Source organism: Bombus affinis, chromosome 6, assembly GCF_024516045.1.
Source record: "Bombus affinis isolate iyBomAffi1 chromosome 6, iyBomAffi1.2, whole genome shotgun sequence".
In the NCBI taxonomy this organism is placed as follows: Eukaryota; Metazoa; Arthropoda; class Insecta; order Hymenoptera; family Apidae; genus Bombus; species Bombus affinis.
The window spans coordinates 826237-845752 of NC_066349.1; the positions used below are offsets into that span (position 1 = coordinate 826237).

At 25.9% G+C, this 19516-nt stretch overlaps 1 protein-coding gene across 3 annotated transcripts; it reads right to left on the minus strand.

Moving 5' to 3' along the window:
- Positions 1 to 683: 683 nt before the first annotated feature.
- Positions 684 to 16663, minus strand: LOC126918025 (neurofilament heavy polypeptide-like). 3 transcript variants are annotated; one of them, XM_050725576.1, is made up of 8 exons: positions 16390 to 16663; positions 15710 to 15949; positions 12528 to 12663; positions 10459 to 12445; positions 9071 to 9129; positions 7852 to 7920; positions 5815 to 5933; positions 684 to 1926 (listed from the first exon to the last, which is right to left on the minus strand). In XM_050725576.1, the coding sequence occupies exons 1-8, from the start codon at positions 16474 to 16476 to the stop codon at positions 1921 to 1923; spliced, it is 2703 nt and encodes a 900-aa protein (XP_050581533.1). In that variant the 5' UTR covers positions 16477 to 16663; the 3' UTR covers positions 684 to 1920. The 3 variants fall into 3 exon arrangements, with proteins under 3 accessions (XP_050581533.1, XP_050581532.1, XP_050581531.1); XM_050725575.1 differs by lacking the exon at positions 684 to 1926 and having other exon boundaries at positions 3585 to 5933; positions 10459 to 12418; XM_050725574.1 differs by lacking the exon at positions 684 to 1926 and having other exon boundaries at positions 3585 to 5933.
- Positions 16664 to 19516: the final 2853 nt, after the last annotated feature.

Genomic DNA, 19516 nt, shown 5'->3' on the forward strand with positions numbered 1-19516 from the left:
CAAAAATTAGACAAATAAACCAAACATTGTAACAGTAGTAATTAAATTTACAGATTAATTACAGTCTTATTATAGAATAACACTTACAGATAAAATACGTAAAAGAATTTTCACAGATATTATATACATTTAGTATGATATTTATCTTATGTTGAAGGTATCCAAAGTATGTGTAAAAATTAAGGAAAACAAATCTAAGCAAAATAAAATATATTAAAAATCAATTTTTATATAAATAAAACGTGCGTTATATTTATTTTATAATTGATTTTTAGATAAATTTGAAGAATTGCTTGTGTTATTCTACAATAAGTGATTTGCTTATTATTAATAAGACTGTAAAAGTCTTGCTGTGTATCACATTTTGTACGATAGATAAATTCAACAATTGCAAGTCTTTTGTGAGTTATTTTATATTTATAACAATAATATGTCTACTATTCAACTCTTGGAGTTGGTATTTAAAATATATGCATATAGAGGCATATAAGTGGAAGAGTACATGAAACATAATTTGACTGACTAATAAAGCATTATGCTGCATTCTTAATCTACACTTAAAGTTGTATCATTATGATATGATCAACAAAATATAAATCATAACACGCATGTGATGATTTAAAGAACTAAGTTTCCTACATGTATCCATGTATCCCTACGTGTATTCTGAATTTATTCCGAGGTATCGCAATATTTTTTATATCAAAATTTTTATCAAAAAAATTTCATATAAATGTAGTTATCATTTTTTATTCAGTTAAAAATAACACTTACACCTTCATAGATACTATGAAGTATGCTATCTTATTTATGCAATATAATATCTGAAATAATCTAAGTTTACATTTGTAAGTATATTGGCTACTATCTCAGCTTATTGGTAACACATGATAATAATTTACTTTCAATATGTATTTTACATGCTATTCATAAAAATATAGTTGTAATAATAAGATCTAATTATTCAACAGAGCCTTAATTAATATCATGTAAAATACAAGAAAAGAGTCACATAGATCTTTTTTATTAGTACGGTAGAGACTGTAATGAAAATGTAGAATAATGCAACTTACTGAATACTTTAGTTCTGAAATTGTATAATTGTAGTAACTGAATCATAATACTATAAGTAGTATAATTTTACACGTAAGCACTAAATATGTGCAGAAAAAGATACACTCTTTTATACCTGCTTAAATACAATAATCATTTACACTATATATTTATAATTCAAGTATGAAATAACAAGTGAAGAAAAGCCATTTTAAAATACACTGTATTTCTTAGTTATCTTAAAAAACTCGTGTTTGTTATTTTCGAACTATGTAGTGTAAAAAATATATTTTAATAAAATCACTCTTCTGTTGCTATAGGTCACTTTATATAATATATTCAGTGCCTTAATAATATTAACTCAATTTACATGATATACAACTTATTTTTCACCTTGTACACGCTTATTAACAATATTATTATTTACAATTGATTGATTCTATTATATAGAATTTTTAAAATAATAATATACTTAGGTTTACAAAAGGTGACTTTGGGATTATTAATGATACTTATTTATTAAATATGTGACTGATGTAAATTATTTACAAATACTTTAACACAACAAATGATTTATAATCACATGTAATCAACTATCTACTATAATGCTTAACAATAAATAATTAGATACAATCATACATAAAGTATTTTGAAATATTGATATTGTCTTCTAGAAGAATGTTATCTTTTCATCTTTATGTTAGGTCACACGTCAAATAAAACAGATATCTCCTCTACATGAGTGCAATTTTTTATACAATTAAACTTTTAATAGATCTTATCTTCATACAATGATAATAGAATAGGAGGTAAGATGAACAGCTATGCACTCTTCGTATAAATATGTCAGGAGAACACGTGTTTACTCTATTCCTAAACAAAAAAAAAATATGTACGTTTATCATGTTCCAACAGAAATAATATTCAATTAAATTTGTAACATGAACTGTATTTTATTCAATATCTGTTAAATGACTTTGAACTTTATCTGTTACCACTTTTCTTAACAATTTTTTTTAGCAATTATTTCCGATTTCTGCTATAAACAGGTATCCTCCGTCTTTCATACTACGCGAATTTGATTAACGCGGTTCGAGAAATTAGGAAATCCAACTGCCTTATAGGACGGAATGTAATGGAAATTTGTAAGTGCAAGTACCATCATTCGATGTTTTTCTTTCGAGCAAACATATGTCTTGTCTCAGATTTACATATGAAATATTTAAATAGTGAAATTTTAATTCATTTTTAGTTTGTGAAGTAATAATCTTTTGCATTCGAAAGATATTCGCTATAGGAAAGTAGCAACCTGAAACTTTTCTAATAAACAACCGATGATATTTTTTATGACTAACATAAACAGAAATCATATATAAATTAACGAAGTTCAGAAGACAATTTTGCAAGAAAAAAAACTCCTTTGTTTAATGGTGTTTATCAGTGATGAAGATTATATAATATTGATGTGTAATATATTCAATTAATTATTGATTATTTTAACAAATATATTTCTCTTAGTTATGAAAGGAAAATTGTATATTTCTGTTAATTTTTGGAACCTACCCCTGTTTTTTGTACTAGAGATCTATAAATTGTACTATATACTAGTTATAGTCTTTTGTTTCGCATAACATGGGTTTGAACATGGCAACATCTTTTCGTAATCCAACTACCTTGTTATACGGGGGATACCTGTAATTCTTTAATTACTTTTGAAGTTGGTTACAATGCTACATAATATGTATGTATTGTGTATATACTAGAGATCGTAATTAATATATTCGTACTTCAATCTATATAGTTTTTAATACGTGAGTAATTAATTCGTGTACAAAACTATACGAATATACGTGTATTAACATATTCATATTTTATACGGTGAAACCTTTATATTTGTCCGTCCCTATATTCGTAGAATCCAATATTCGTCATATTTTTTCGGCAAGAAAATGCTTCGATATTCGTTCAAAAATCCGATGTTCCTTACCAAATGATTTTTACTGCATGATCGCTCTAGACCTGTGCCGTCTGTTTTATAGGATATATCTCTGAATACATCTCTGAATACACATCTCTTAATATATTTCCTTGACCTTGCATACAGATATTTCCTAGACCTACAATTCTTAAACCTATTTAAGGTAATCTAATACGCGCTATGCTCTTCAAGTAGTCACTTGTTTCTCATTCAGCTCTGGCTAGCATCTTCTTAATTCTCAAGTCGTAATATTTGTAAGGAAAGAGGTTGTTCGGAATTGGTTGTTGGATTACCAACAATACGTCAAGAGTAAGAATGAAAAGAACAATACGAAATGAACATGATGAAAACAGGAGGCTAGTAACGAACAAACCATTTGTGTTTATTGTAATAAAACGCAATTAAATTAAGATAACTAAGATAACAAAAGAACTTAAACTAATATCAAATGCCGAAAGGCAGTGAAAGAGCATACAAGTACGTACAACGATTAAGTTTAACAATTAAGATCATTTATTGACCCGATTCGAGGCTGAGAACAGATTATTTCCTGTTTTATTAATTCTTATAAAAGAAAGTCAACTTTATATTCGTCCATTCTTTCAGAAACGGATTAATGACGAAAATAGACGTTCCATCGTATTTCGTATGATTATTAATATGTATATAACAAAATATCCCACTGTTTAAGCACATTTATGCAAGTAATTCGCAAAACAAATATATGATATTCTAGGTTGCAGATAGCAATAAAAACGAACATAATTTCGCTCAACAAAGTTTAGTCAAATAGTCGTCTATTTTGATATAAAAAGAACTAATCTATTAACATTTTCTGACAACAGACGATTCCCATTTATCGTAACAATATTTCCAGCATGCTTGAAAAATATCGTTCTGATACAATCGATGTTGCTGATATCATTAAATTTTTTTAGCAAGTTTTGAAGTTGTTGGATTGGATATTTATTTATGCTTGCCTTCATTATTTATACAGGATGAAACCGACATTACGTTGTTTTTTATTGTTACTTGCAACCTAAAATATCACACATGCATTTTTTTCGCAAATTATCTGCATAAATGCACTTAAATATTCAGGGTCGAGGTATTTATTATTCATTAATAATTACACGAAATATAAAATCTGAATATGTTAATACATATGTACTCGTGTATCAAAAACTACGCGGATAAAAACAGATATTTATTTAATTACATATATACACATGTATTTTTAATACACATTTGAAATCATTACATTTAGTATATCCGCGCTTCCAATATGTGTAGCGCTGTTTCTGATGTTTTTTTGTTTACAAAAGAAAACAAATAATAGATCTAAAAAAACATCTTAATATAAAATGAAACATTTATAATACAAACAAATATTTCGAACATTTTAAACATTTGTAGTATAATCATAGCCTGCTTTTTAGGCTATATAAAACATATTTGACATACATGTCATAATGCATCATACAATTATTTTAAATTAAAAAAATATGAATAATTATTTAAAAATTAAGTATTACTTCTGAAATTTTCACATTATTTACAAAATTTGGTTGTGTTATTAAATTATATTAATGCTTCTATTTAAAAGATATCATACTTAATAAATAATAGGCTGATAATAAATTATGAAATATTATGTAATGAAACATAAAAACATAAAAAGAAGACTGATTGCAGCAACAATACTGTACATTCATTTTGAAACTTGTTTGAAAGCATATCTAATTCATTAAGCTTAAAAATATTCAGTTTTAAAATTAATGATAAACATAACTGCTACTAATGTATAAATATTTATGTTTTGTAAATTTAAAAGAAATATTCAATTTATAGAAATATTTAGAGTAATTTTATTTTTGAAACTATTGGAAACTTTTAGCTAGTTCTAACTATGAAATTAATTATTTAAATATAAATAATAAACATTTATACAAATATATTAATTATATTATTTTTACGTCATGAGATTATAATGGGGAAAAATAATATTCTTTCATTTAGTTACAACATGATCGCTATAATAAGAGTATAGGTATGTAATAACAAAATAGAGGAACGTAGATATAAAAGAGTATGAATTACAAATAAACTTGTTGATTATGCATTTAAATATATCTCACTATATTATTAAAATGTACTACATTTGATGAAAAATTAATATTTATTTTGTACTTTCAAGCTTTTTTAAAGTGAAATATGTTTAATATTTTCATGTATACAAGAATTGCAATACGAAATAAATGTTTAAAATTATTAATCATTCTTTGCGTCGTATAACGTGAAAATGATATTATTAAAAAAATGTATCAACTATTTAAATGCTAAACATTAACATATATATTTGTATCTTTAGAAATGATAAAATATTTCCTAATATTAAAGATCATTTATCACAATCAAATTCAATTGTATTGTTTTCCTTAATACTTTTTATGCATGCTATGACAAAAAAGTTTCTGGATGAATGTGTTACTGTAAATCTAAATTACATACATTTATTTAATTCGAGAATTTTTATGTTTCTAATTATTTAAGAAAATAGTTAACGATAATATTCAAAATATTCAATACAATTAATTTCAAAAACTCAAAAATACTAGCACATTGCAAACTTAAGCAGTTGAAATGTTACAATATCAAAATTATGTGTATTATGTTTGTAAAAGATGTTGAATATCCGAATTATGTACATGTTGTAAGGTATAATTTTTATACTATAAAATATGTTCTGTATTTGTTGCGGCCAAATTAATTTTATGGTTTACCTTGCGACCCTGTCTTTTAGATGTCTTTCGTGAAACTTTTGACTCCCTGGTATCTTGTACTTGTTTATTGAGACCAAGTCTAAAACGCACAGGCACCTTTGAATCTAGAGTACTTTCCTCTGTGAAAAAAACACATATATATATTTATATAAAAAATAGACAAAATGAAAACAATTTATATATTTGTTTCTTTTTATATTATTACTTATCATTATAATATACTATTAATACATCTAAATGTATCAACCATGTAAATATACTATACAAATGGTCATGCAAGTAATGTTTCAATCTATACATGTTAATTCTTATAAAATTTTGCATAAATATAAAACGATGAAATATGTAAAAAATAACTATTTCTCCAAAAAAAGTAATTTTAAAGTAGTTAAGTCTATCCTTGGTGTTTTCCTTTCCTAAATGCAATATCAATAATCATAGAACTAATAGTTACAAAAATAAATTGCATATATGAAATTTATTTATTAACATATCAAACTCAATAAAGTAATAACGTGATTAAAAATATCTTCTTAGTTATTGAATTTTAAAAATATGCTTCAAAATATTGGATACTTGGAGAAAGTTTAGTACTTGATTAAGTACTTGATTAAAGTACAAAGTACAAAGTACAAAGATAAAAGTACAAAGTACTTGATTAAAGTTTGTGTGTATGTACAAAACTAAAAAAATTAATTTACTTCGCTAACGTAACAAAATGACAAAAATGTTCATCTGTACCTTTGGAATCTATCTAAAATGTATTTGTATCATTAGAAGGTGACCAGTATAAATAAAAATATATTTGTATTTTCAACATCTGGAAAATTACATGACCGATTCTAATTATTTCGGGTTCCTAATCCTCTGGATTATAAAAAATTCAAATGTGTTGCTTTATTTATGTTTTGTAGAGTTGACACAAAAATTTCAAATAAATATCATAGCGAAATGTATCATTTCCGTAATCTACATCACGGAACAAGTAAATTTTGTTCAAGACGTCTTTTTTAAACCATTTACCCAAAATTAAAACTTTACTACTTTGTAAATATGTACGTACATACAAATTTTTTAACGTATACTAGGAAAACTAAATAGAATCAAGAAATTTAATGATTGGTTTTAACACTTTACCGACCGATAGCCGACAATCTTTCTCATTATTTGAGCAGTAATTTGTTATTTAGTACTAAGATATCTTGCTCAGTTGCATCAGTTGCATTGCTTTGTAAGCTCTCACAGTTTTATACCAATTTGAAAAACTTACCGTTCGCGATGAACGAAAAGAATGGTATTGGAGAATCTAAACCGAAACAGAGCCGGTGCCAGGGAGAATCTGCGCCTGAGCTACCGGTCAGTAAAGTGTTAACAAGGAAGTTTGAATAAAAAGATAGGCCAATGGAAAAACATGTTGTCCAAAATAAAATACGTTATTATGTTATATGCACATATACGGGTGCAATCAGCAGAAGATACAAAATCGACTTTACAATACAAAGCCGGCAATGTCAGCATTATACATCGCTTCGCTGCCTAGTATAGTCCAAAGAAATAATTGAATAGCAAACGTAGACCAATAATATGAATTAAACATTGAACATTAAACAAAAATTTTCGAAACTAAATCTAATCAAAAACTAACTTATTTACACACCGATTATATTATGAACTACCATTTATTATTATTATGAAGACCATTAAAAATTTTCATAAGTAATCAGTATCTATGTGAAAATACATACTAGAATGATATTTTAAATTTGTTTTATATATATGCATACTAATTTGTAACATACACACAATATTATTTTTTTATAAACTAAAAAAAATATTATTTTCCAAATAAACTGAAACACGAAATTTATAATATATTTTATATACAATTTTTTAACTTTGATAGCTAATAAATACTTTTATGATCCTCTTTCAAGAAGGACAATTTTTCACTTATGACCATGTATATACAAAAATTTACAATATAATAAGTAATAGAAACAAAAATAATAATAATAAGTAGTATAAAAGTATACACACCTTCAGAATCGTGTATGTCAGTTATTGACCTATGAAGAACCGTAACCCGTCGAACTTCTTTTTGATTAGCTACAAAATGAAAATATGTGAATTAAGAACATAAATTTAAATATTATATCAAATTAAGAAATGTTTATATTAATTTATAAGAAAAAATTATTGATGTACTTCTAATATTGAAATTTATTTTTTTTTAGTGAAATGGTACTATTTACTAATAATTTATTTGGTACTATGTTTAATGTCAAATTTTTAATAACTGATATAATGAAGTAAGTTTTGAATAATTGATATAATTTGTAATTTGATTTGTAAATTATACATTATATCAAATATCATAAAAGATCATGGTAAACAAAACTTTGTTAAGGGTAAAGTATGTCAAAATCAGTTAGTAAAATTTCGAATCGATAGCTTAATTAGCTTTTATCCCATAAATATATCTGTATACACCTCTACATATTACGCCCTACGCTATTATGTCAAAAATGCATATAATTATATTATTATCATTAATATTCATATCATTATGGTATTTCATTGGGGCTTTCGCTATATCAAGGCGCAAGTAACAAGAAAAGTTTGGCAATATTCATGTACAACAATTTATAAAGAACTAGCTGTTACCAGCGACATCGTCCACGTAGAACTGATGTGAATTTGACTTCGCGATTCTAGATTATTTACAGTCGTTTGTAATGGAAATCAATATAGTAAATAGTATTTGAGAAATATTTGTAGAAAATGACTATCGGCTGTCGACCGAGCAAGGCGCAACCATACTATGGAAACCAAGCTGCGTTAATCAAATTTGAATCGCATTTATGTTCATTGTTCGGTTCTCCGAGGAGCAAGCATAATAAAATATAGTCTATGTTCATGTAAAAGAAATATAATTTCTAATAATGAAAGAATTATCCAAATCGGTTAAATAGTTTCTGCGATTACTTCTGACACATACACATATGTAGGTACCTACGTACAGACCTCTCTTTAAAATATCAGTGTAAATTCGTATAAATAATATAACATTTATATTTGTATAAGAATGATTTTGTTATATATATTGTTGATATATTGAACTATGGATTCTTTTAAAACAAAACACATTCGTGACTTCATTGTTCAACAGAAGTGTAACCATTTGGAGGGAATTTAAATGATACAGCTTTTGTCATACAAGTTTAATAGAAATTAAAAATTTTCATATATTACTTACTTTTTTCATCCGCTTTAACTAAATGTCTTTGATTCACTTTTGCATTACTTTTGACAACTCTGAAAAAAGATCACATTTTCATATCAAAAATATGTTAGAAATTCCAAAAAGATATATATTAAGAAGAAAATATAGATATTTGCTTTATACACATATGTATAGTATCACTTCTAACTATGTAAACATTTTTGTTAAACTGTCCATATAACAAAGCAAATTGAAGAGTTTCTTGTTTACTTTTGATAATAAATAAATGTATATGTATTTCATTAGAAAAAAAGAAATGTAATATAAAATAAAAGCAGTATTAAGAAGAAATGTAAATTTTATTTGATTTAATTATTAAATATTTCATAAAAAACTACTTGTTATTTATATGTATAATGTCAAATACAAAAATATATAATGAAGTTAAATTTCTCAGAAAGACTTTACATAATGTATTTTTAAATATATGTAATTAATCTTTTCTCAATTATCATAATTACGCAACACTTCAATATGTTTAGCAATATTTCACGTCGGTAAAAATACATTATGTTAATCTTAATTTACCAGGTATATAGACATGTATTTTTCATAAATATACCACTTCTCAAGAATATTTATACACATCTTTTTGTAAGTGAAAGTTTAAAAAATATACAAGATGTCCTATGGAAATAAAGACAATTAAATACCTTGAAAAATATAAAGAGATATGGAAAAATATTTTGGACCAAAATTATAGGACATGAAAAATAACTTATAATGCTACTATTTATTTGACTTGTGATAACCTTAAAAAAACTGCAGAAAAGTCATAATTAAATTTTAAAAGACATATTTTTTATTGCATATTCTTGTACTTAATACTGAAACGTTTCCAAAACATTACTCATTTCTATCTTGCATAAACCACATTTTCAAGATATCAACTTTTAAATTTCATACCATCATGAGTATCACTCTATATAGACCACAAGAAGATTATCCAGTCTGACTTCTTACATCATATATAACTGCTTCAACATAACATAACTGCTAATAACATATTAACTTTGAAAATTTATATCTTAAGAATGACTTACACAAAAAACTCAAGTAAGTAGAGATTTGAAAACACTCTAATATTGGGTATAGTAATATACAATAACAAAGTATACGTTTCCATGACTTTCCAAGATAATCATAAATTCAAATAAATATTGACATCATCTGCCTTTCTTAATATCTAACTTTCATCGGAAATATTTTTCCGCATTTTTTATATTTTTGTAAGATATTTAATTATATCCATTTAAACTAAATATACTATTAGAAGCTCCTAACTTTAAAAAAAGAAATAGGAAGATTTTATATTTGTGTAGTAGAAAATTTAATTCATATAGTATATCATAAATACTTACTCATTAACAACTCCCTTAAAAGCAGACTGTACTAATCTCGCAGATTGAATTGGCACTGTCCTATTTAATCTTTCTGCTCGTCTTCTACTTAATTCCGTTCGTAAATCACTTTCTTTATCAACTACTAGATCTTCAAAAATGGCATCCATATCCTCACTTGATCCATCCGAAATAACATCTTTACGCTTCTTACACTTCTTATCTTTTCCAATACGTTCAGAAAGTGGAAGTTCATTTTTTAATTTTCCCACTTGATACAATTCCTTGTCGCGTTTCTTCTTCTTTTTTGAGGATCTTTCTTTTTCTGGATTTTGAGTTTCTAAATCCAAACATGAATTAACAGAACTCGTAATAGCAATAGGAGAAGCATTTTCTATACTTTGTTCAAACCCTTCAAACTCATAATGAGTATCTAAACATAAATCTGTTTCTTGAATATCATAATCCTCTGTGATTTTGTTAACTTTTCTTACATTTCCTGTCTGAATATCTCCTTCTTCTAGCAATTCTACCTTCTTACTTGTATTTTCTTTTTTATTTAATTTAATTTTTTTATTTGCATTAATTGGATCTATGGGCTTTGTAGATTCAAATTTTCTTCGTCTGGCTTCTAATACAGGATCATTAATTATGTCAGCAGTTTCTTTCTCTATCATAGTAGCATCTTCAAAATTTTCTTCTTTATGTTTTATTTTTACACGATTTATTTCTGGAGATATCCTACTTTTAATTATCGGGGATGATTCCTTGGCATATGATGGACTACATGTTCCATCTGGAGTAATAGATCGTGGTCCATGTTTTCGAGATAGTTCTTTAGGCGACCATCTTGGAGATCTTTTTCGTCTAGGAGATAGACGAGGTGAATTTCTAGGTGATGACCATGGTGATCTACGTGGTGATAATCTTGGTGACCTCGATCGCGGTGACATTCTTCGTGGTGATATTTTTGGTGACATTAAACGTGACGATCCTCTTCGAGGGGATAACCCAGGAGATTTTGATTTAGGTGATAATCTACGCGAGGGTGATATTCGTCTTGGAGATATTTTAGGTGATCTTGATCTTAGTGGTGACCTAGATTGAGGAGATAATCTCAATGGCGAAAATTTTGGAGAACGTGATCGTGCCAACTTCGGAGACTTAGTTATGGATATTTTAGGTGAACGTATTGGTCTAGGAGATCTGGAATGCGGCGAAAGTTTCGGAGATCTTCCTCTTGGAGACAGACATCTCTTAATAGGTGATCTCATTGGAGACTTATTTGGAGATCTACGTGGTGATAATCGTGGTGATCTTGATCGTGATGAAAGCTTAGGTGATCGTGATCGCGGAGAATAACGTACTGGAGACTTTCGAGGCGATCTATACCTAGTTATTTCTCGCTGAGATTTTTTTGACTGCCTACTAGGTGATCTTCTAGGAGATCTTCTAGGTGATTTCTTCCTTGATCGCGATCTTGGTGATAATGATCTACGTTTTTGTGAAATTCGATTAACTGTATGTGGAGATATAGATCGTCTTTCACTTTTTATGATGATTGTTGCTGGTGCTGGACTATAACTTTCTTTTCGAATATTGTTATCTTCTGTTCTGTTTTTCTGGCTTATATTCCTATTTATCTCATCCTTTTTCATAGATTCTCTGTTTTCTTTTCTGTTACTTTTCTTTTCTTTCCTTTCGGACGGTTTATCAACATTCATTTCTCTTTCCATTTCATCCATTAAGCGCTCTAAGCTATCTTCCTCTTCAAGATCAGCCATTATAATGATATCATCATCATCATCATTGACTCCACCTTGATCTTCCTCAGCCTTTTTTAAGTTTTCCACAGTTTCTGTCTGATTTTCAACCATTGTGGATATTTTATTATCTGCGCCATCTTTCTTAACAGTTTCTGATTTTGTAACTGTATTTTTTTGTTCTTTATTATCTTCTTCGTCAGAACCACTTCCATTATCTTTGAAACGATGAAATTTTGTTACTTCTAAAAATATTATTTTTATATAGTATTTAAGAGAAAACGTAAAAGACATGACTATTATTTATATTAGATTATTTTTACATACCTGTAGAATAAGACTCAATACTGGGAACAATCTTTTCTACTGAACAAGCTAAATTAGTTTGTTGCAGCACAGAACGTTCATCTACAGGAATTATTGCTATCAAATTTGGATTACGTGGACTTTGATAATATAGATTCTGTAAACAATATGTGATATTTAAATAAAACTCATAGAATATTTGCTAATAAAAAAATTTAACTTTATATATAATCTAAATATTTGTAATAAACTCTTTTTTTTATAATTGTATTCATTGCTACCATTATTTAAACTATTATTCAAGCTACTTGTGTCTCTCATATTGTAAACAACAAATACTGAAATATTAATTTTGATTAATAGTTCTCGACAAAATAAACTAAAATTTCATCAAAATTCAAGATCAAATATTGTGTATATTATATTAGATTGTAATTTGTATCATAATGAAACAAATTTCAATTTTTAAAATTATCAATTATGTGTGATATAATCAAAAAAAGACTTCAAAATAATTCAAGGTAATAAGGACTTTGAAAATAAATTGAGCTGAGTTAAGCAAAGTTAAATACGTAGAGATATCTGCTATCTGATATAACAAATTTCACTAAAAATATCAAAAGTTATGTGCAATTGAATTATATTCATGGTATGTATTTTAAATAAAAAAAAATTATAGTATAAGTATACATTAAACAATAATTTTGTAAGAACTTCATAACATGCATGATATTAAAGATATTTTTAAATATAGAAAAATTATATTTTATATTGTTTGTATACAAAATATTCTGTATAACTAAATTAGTTTTTTAATCAGTTATAATATTATGGTTAGACTGCAGATTTTTATGCATTTATAAAATTTTAAAATGTATATGCAAAGAATATATAAAATACCGAAAATAGAACACTCGTCGTAATATTTAGTAGGTGAAACATATTTCTGCATAGATATCACTTCTTTAGTTATGTTCAATACTATGCTACATAGTGTTGAAGGAGGCTAAGGGAAAAAAGTGAGGATCAGGGTAAGGGTGAAAGCAAGAAAATTTGTGGAGGAGGTAAAAAGGGAGGTGAAAAGAAGTCTAGTGAAAGAATGCCTCCAAGGAGGAAAGAGAGGAATACCTAAGAATGAACAGGATTAACACAGCAAGAGTACAGTTAAGAAGGAAAAGGGGGGAAAACATGTCAAGGAAACCAAAAGAGAAACAGAAAGATACAAAAACAAGTACAATACAATAAGATTATGCAATTAAAATATAACCAAAGATACAAGTATATAAGGACTGTGCAACTGCCCAAATACTTAAGTAGAGAAGGAAAAGAAGAAATTCAGCAATTGCTGGCACAAGTAAGATGTGGATCGATGGAACAGATACTGGAAGGAAACTGAAAAAGGTAAAAATGAAAAAAGGGGGTGCGAAGAAGTAGAAACGAGGATCAGTACATGGGAGATAGTAATGAAACAACACACAAGGCTATAGACTTGGTAAGAAAGTAGAATAAAAACAAGCAAGAAAGAGCAAGGAGAGAAGGGTATCTAGGGCAATAGGCTAATTCAAAAATGTGATGTAAAAGAATTTAATAGAAAATGACGAATTAAGTATGCGTGTGAATGAATCAAAAAATTCTATATTATTACCCCAAAAATAAAAAAGTTAATTATGATAACATTCCTTTTTAAAAAAAAAAATAATCAATATTTTAGATAGTTTTGAAAAATATCTAAAAAAGAATTCAGAAAAATTCACCTGTATATGAAATAAGTTATTACTAACTAACACTGATGTTTTTAAAACTTCAAAAACTATTTTACACAAAAAATGTTTTTTAATGAGATATATGAAATATTTGTAAATAATTCTTTCATACGGTTTGTAAAACCTTAGTTTTTATAAAACTGATAAATTTATTCTTTACATTTAATTATTTTGTAATAACAGTTATATATACATATATTGAAAGCATTAATTTAAAACTAACAAAATAAACTAATATTATTTAATATACATAGTTAAAGCATAATATTTAAATATTATACCTTATTTTATTAAATATATAAAATATACAATTACTTCAGGAAATTCATTTTACATAAAAGATATATTTTCTTTAATGGGAATATCATTCAGGTATTGATATAATATTATATATTATGTAAAATATTGTCAAGTTATTGATATTATAAGATATATTACTTTAATTTTACTGAAATGAAATCTTTTATGTAATTCTATTTTTGTTTGCACTATAAATTGCTAATCACTGTAAAAAAAGTAGAAACTGAAAATAATAACAAACTTTTGAACAATTCTTATTTTTTGATATTTTAATTCTTAAAGTTTAAAATAATGTGATTTTTTACATTAGAATATTATTCTATAATTAATTAATATTAGTTAATATTTCTATTAAAAGTAAATATATTTTGATGTATTTATGAACAATTGAAATGCAAAATATATAGTTATAATATAAGTAAATTTAATATTCTATCATATGAAACTTCGTACACAAAATTACCTAAGTATACAAAACATTATATATTCGATTGTAATATAAAAAACTCTGGTTAAATAAAAAAAAATATTCAGTTTAATCAAATTGGCTTATGTTATAACCTAAAGTTGCCTTCTAATAATAATAAATTTCAAAACATAATCTTATTCAATATTTTTGTCTTTACAAGATTTTAAAAGGAATTTACATAAAATGAACATATACATCACATTATTTCAAAATTAGAATGTTTAAATTTTAAATAATCTATTCTTTATAAAATTTATTATAAGACATATGTTATTCTTTGTTCATAATCTTATATACATAATTGTCTTAATAATGTAATATTTCTTTTTAATTACTAATTAATTAAAATTAAAAACAGATAGTTTTCTATCTTCTATTCTATATAAAAATTTTTCATTTCTCTGTAATGAATAATAACATCAATAATGGTTGGATAAAATATATAGAAACCTCTATTGTCTTAGATAGATTTTAAATAAATTTCACAGTAAAATATTTAAAATGGCTTGATAAACAATATAAATTAATATTTATAAATTATTTTATCTCAACACACACTGCTAAAAAATATATAGCAGCTGATTGTTAAAAATTAGATATAGTCAGATTAGGGCTAACAAAATTTCTAAAATGTTAATTCATAAGTATTATAGCTATAATTACAAACTTACGCCATTCTGTCGCTGTTGCATTTGATTATGAAAATATCTTCTTCGTATAGGTCGTTGACCTTTATATGATGTGTGAGATGTTTGTATTACATCTGAAATAGTTTTCTGTGGTGGGGGCTGCTTTTTATTATGTACAGTGTCTTTAGTCCTTAATGATTGAAGAGCTGCAAGTCTTAAAGCTTCCAAATCTTCGTCATCTTCATCATCATTCTTTGGATTTTGTTGGGGAGGTATAATCATCTAGATGAAACAATAAATTTAATTTCAATATATGAAACACACATCTAAAATTTTTCAGTAATAGACATAATTACATAATTTTATAACAACATATTACTCTAAACATTAAAAGTAAAATATAACAATACCATTATTATATATATCAACATAATGAAATTGTTTACACAAACAGTTTTCTAACAAACAGTAATTAAACAAAATTATAATACACAGTACTTCCTTTACAATATTTTTTAATGATATATATATATATAAACAAGTTTAGTCACTATCGAAGCAAGAAACATTATAAATTAATTTATGCATTGTTAATTTTTAAATAATTTTGGAGTATCTTTAACGTATAGTTTGTGACGACGTTATATACATTATATATTCAATTAATAATTAAATAATAAATTATGTTCATTTATCAATTATTATAATATATTTGTGCTTACCTTTTGACGATAATCCATTTTATCCAAGTTGTAATTGTAGAAAAATCTGTAGTTGACACCAGTAACAGGAAGGTCCAGCAATTGCATTAATAACTTTATACGTTGCGCGTAGAATATGATTTTATCTTACAAATAATCACAATTTGTACTACAAGTACATCGCAAAATTAAGCATTCCTCTTGATCAATCTTTTGATAATTATAAATCCTACGGACAATGTTGCACACTTTGTTACCCCCCACCACATATAAATAAAAATGGCGTGAGCGCTCATAAAATCAAAGGTCTTCGATCTACAACATATTACAAGATGTTCGACCAGCTATAGATTTCTTATTTCCGGTTAAGTCCATTTTCATTAATTTTATGTAATGTACTTTCATAAAAAATTACAACTTTTTTCTTCAATAGAAATATGGTTAGTACTATATAAATTATGAAATTATTAATCACATTTCAAATTAATCAGTTTAATAACATTTAGTTCACAATGGATATATACTACTCTAATTGTAAATTCAACATAAGAACTACAGCGGAAATCGTCGCAAACGGCAATTTTTTAAATTATACATATAACACTAAATTATTATTACATATTTATATGTATATATATGATTATATCTTTTATTATAATAAAAAATAAATACTTTTCGATTATCATACGGTGCATGTTATGAAATAATTATTAAAATTATATGTACATATATTAAGCTAGAATGTTTTTCAAAAATTTGTAAGAGCAAACTTTAACGAAAGTTTAAATATATATATAAAGCTATAACTTTAGGTATTCCTTTTACTTGTATGAAACTAATAAATGCAGCCTTAATTATTATCTTTATGTCTGCTACTCAATAAATAAGCTATGTATATTTTTATATTTAATGACGATATATTTTTCCTTTTTAGTTATCTATACAAATTTTATACTCGCATTACTTTATATATATTAAATACATATTTATATTTACTTTGAAAATTATTTACGTTTTAAATCTTAACTTACATTATAAGAAATACATATTAAATATATGTTATAAGTTTTTTTATTCTTTTAAATAATGAAATTAGATAATCATTTAATACAATCTTTATGAAAGGAATCATTTATTGGATTTTTGTATTATTTAGAATTCAGTTTTTTTCATTGCATTAACAATAAGTTAAAGAAATGTTATTACGTATAATAGGCGTTATAGTAGATAGTATTATGATTAGGTTTAAAATATAATTGCAATTAAGTTTTGTAGGTTATAAGGATAAAATTAAGTAACAAATAGGAATGTCATATTTATACATGTAGCTTCCTATCATAGTTACGGCTTTAAAACAGATATCTCCGATTAAGATTTTGCTTGATATAATGATATTAATATGCATATTATGGATACATAATATAATTATATGTACATAACATAAATGCAAGTCTTAAGCACGGTCTCCACCGTTTAAGAAGTATGTATATGTGAAACTGAACATTTTTAGCATATTTTACAGGTTAATATAACGCCATATTGCTTCTATCCATAATCTGATTGGTCCGCACAAATGAGCATTGAACTGAAATTCATCGAACATTAATTTGTACTAGCGTAATCGGTCGCTTAACGGCAGCCGGAGAATAAAACAACCCAAACGTAATCCAATGCTCACGATTCAAAATCCCGCTACAATATGGTCGACACCCACCTGCAGTTGTTGCAACCAGCAGCTCCACTCATTGAACGAATCGTAGATAGAAACAACATGGCATCGAAGTAAGCTGCCAAATACGCTGAAAACGTTCAACTTTACATACTTTTGAATCGCTAGATTCCTAAAGTTAAGACTTTCATTTTTTTGTTTCAATGCATTGGAAACTGTTAAATTGTAATAAAAAAAAGCAAAAGTTTTATGTTCGTTAAACCGAAGTTCAGCGATCAAATACGCTAAAAAAAAACTCGACTAACAATATAAGTAGACTCAGAGAGGAAATTTCCTTCCTGCCCTAAGCTATTAGCTTTTATGAACAATCACTTTATTGAGAATTTGTTATATAACTCTATCCAAACTCCTTCAATGCAAACAGTTTTGCTCTTTACCTAAAATGACTCCTATTCATTATTTTTAATATGGTTCATGCAGATTTTCTTCTATCGATAACACTTATTTTGTTGCATTTTGAGTATGCTTACGTTTTATTCCAATAAATGTGTTAACTACATAAGTAACTATGAGAAATGATCCTGAAGCTCCTTTGAATACGATACCTATTATAGTTACATAAATGCAAACATTGTAAACATTTTATAATAGAGTTGCTAAAATTTTCTTGAAAATATATGTAATCCATTATATATTTTTTATTATTTATTTTTATTGATCAATTGTTTAACAATCATGAATTATATCATGATATATAAAATGTTAGAAAAGAAAGATGTTCTAAGATTATGTAATCTTAGTATCTATTGAGAGAAACAAAAAGATTCTAATTAACATATTTAAGTCTTAAACTCAGTTCTTTTGATGTCATATCAAGCTTTATGTCTATGACATATTTCAATCAAAAAGTAGAGATAAAAGAGAGTGTAATTGTCAAAATAAAAGTTCTGAAGCATGATAATAAGCATCATACAGTTTTTCATATGCACATCTTACTAAGAATGGATAATTTCAACTTAGTTCATACTGATTGCAATAAAATTTAGGAATGATAATAGATTTACATATAAAATAAACATATCTGTAATTTTAGTCATAAATAGCGAACTAATTATAAAAAATACATAATTCATTTTAAGTTTGAACAAACCGTATGTTGCTACATTCAAGTATTACAGCAGATCATTCAAGAGTGATTGTGACATAGCGACAATCATACAAGATCTGGAACTTTTGTGTCTCAGGTTTGTATTTAGTTGGGAGAACTTCTTTTTTAGAATAATTACATCATATGTTATAATTATGGAAATCTGAATTATTTTATACGTATTTTGTTATAAATTATTTTGCATCTCTTATTAGTAAAGCAGTTTCACATAAAAATAATATATACTTACATGTTATAATTTAAGGTAAAATGTAGTTCATTTTATTAATGTAAAGTTATTTAATTACTTTAAGAATGATTTACACATTAAA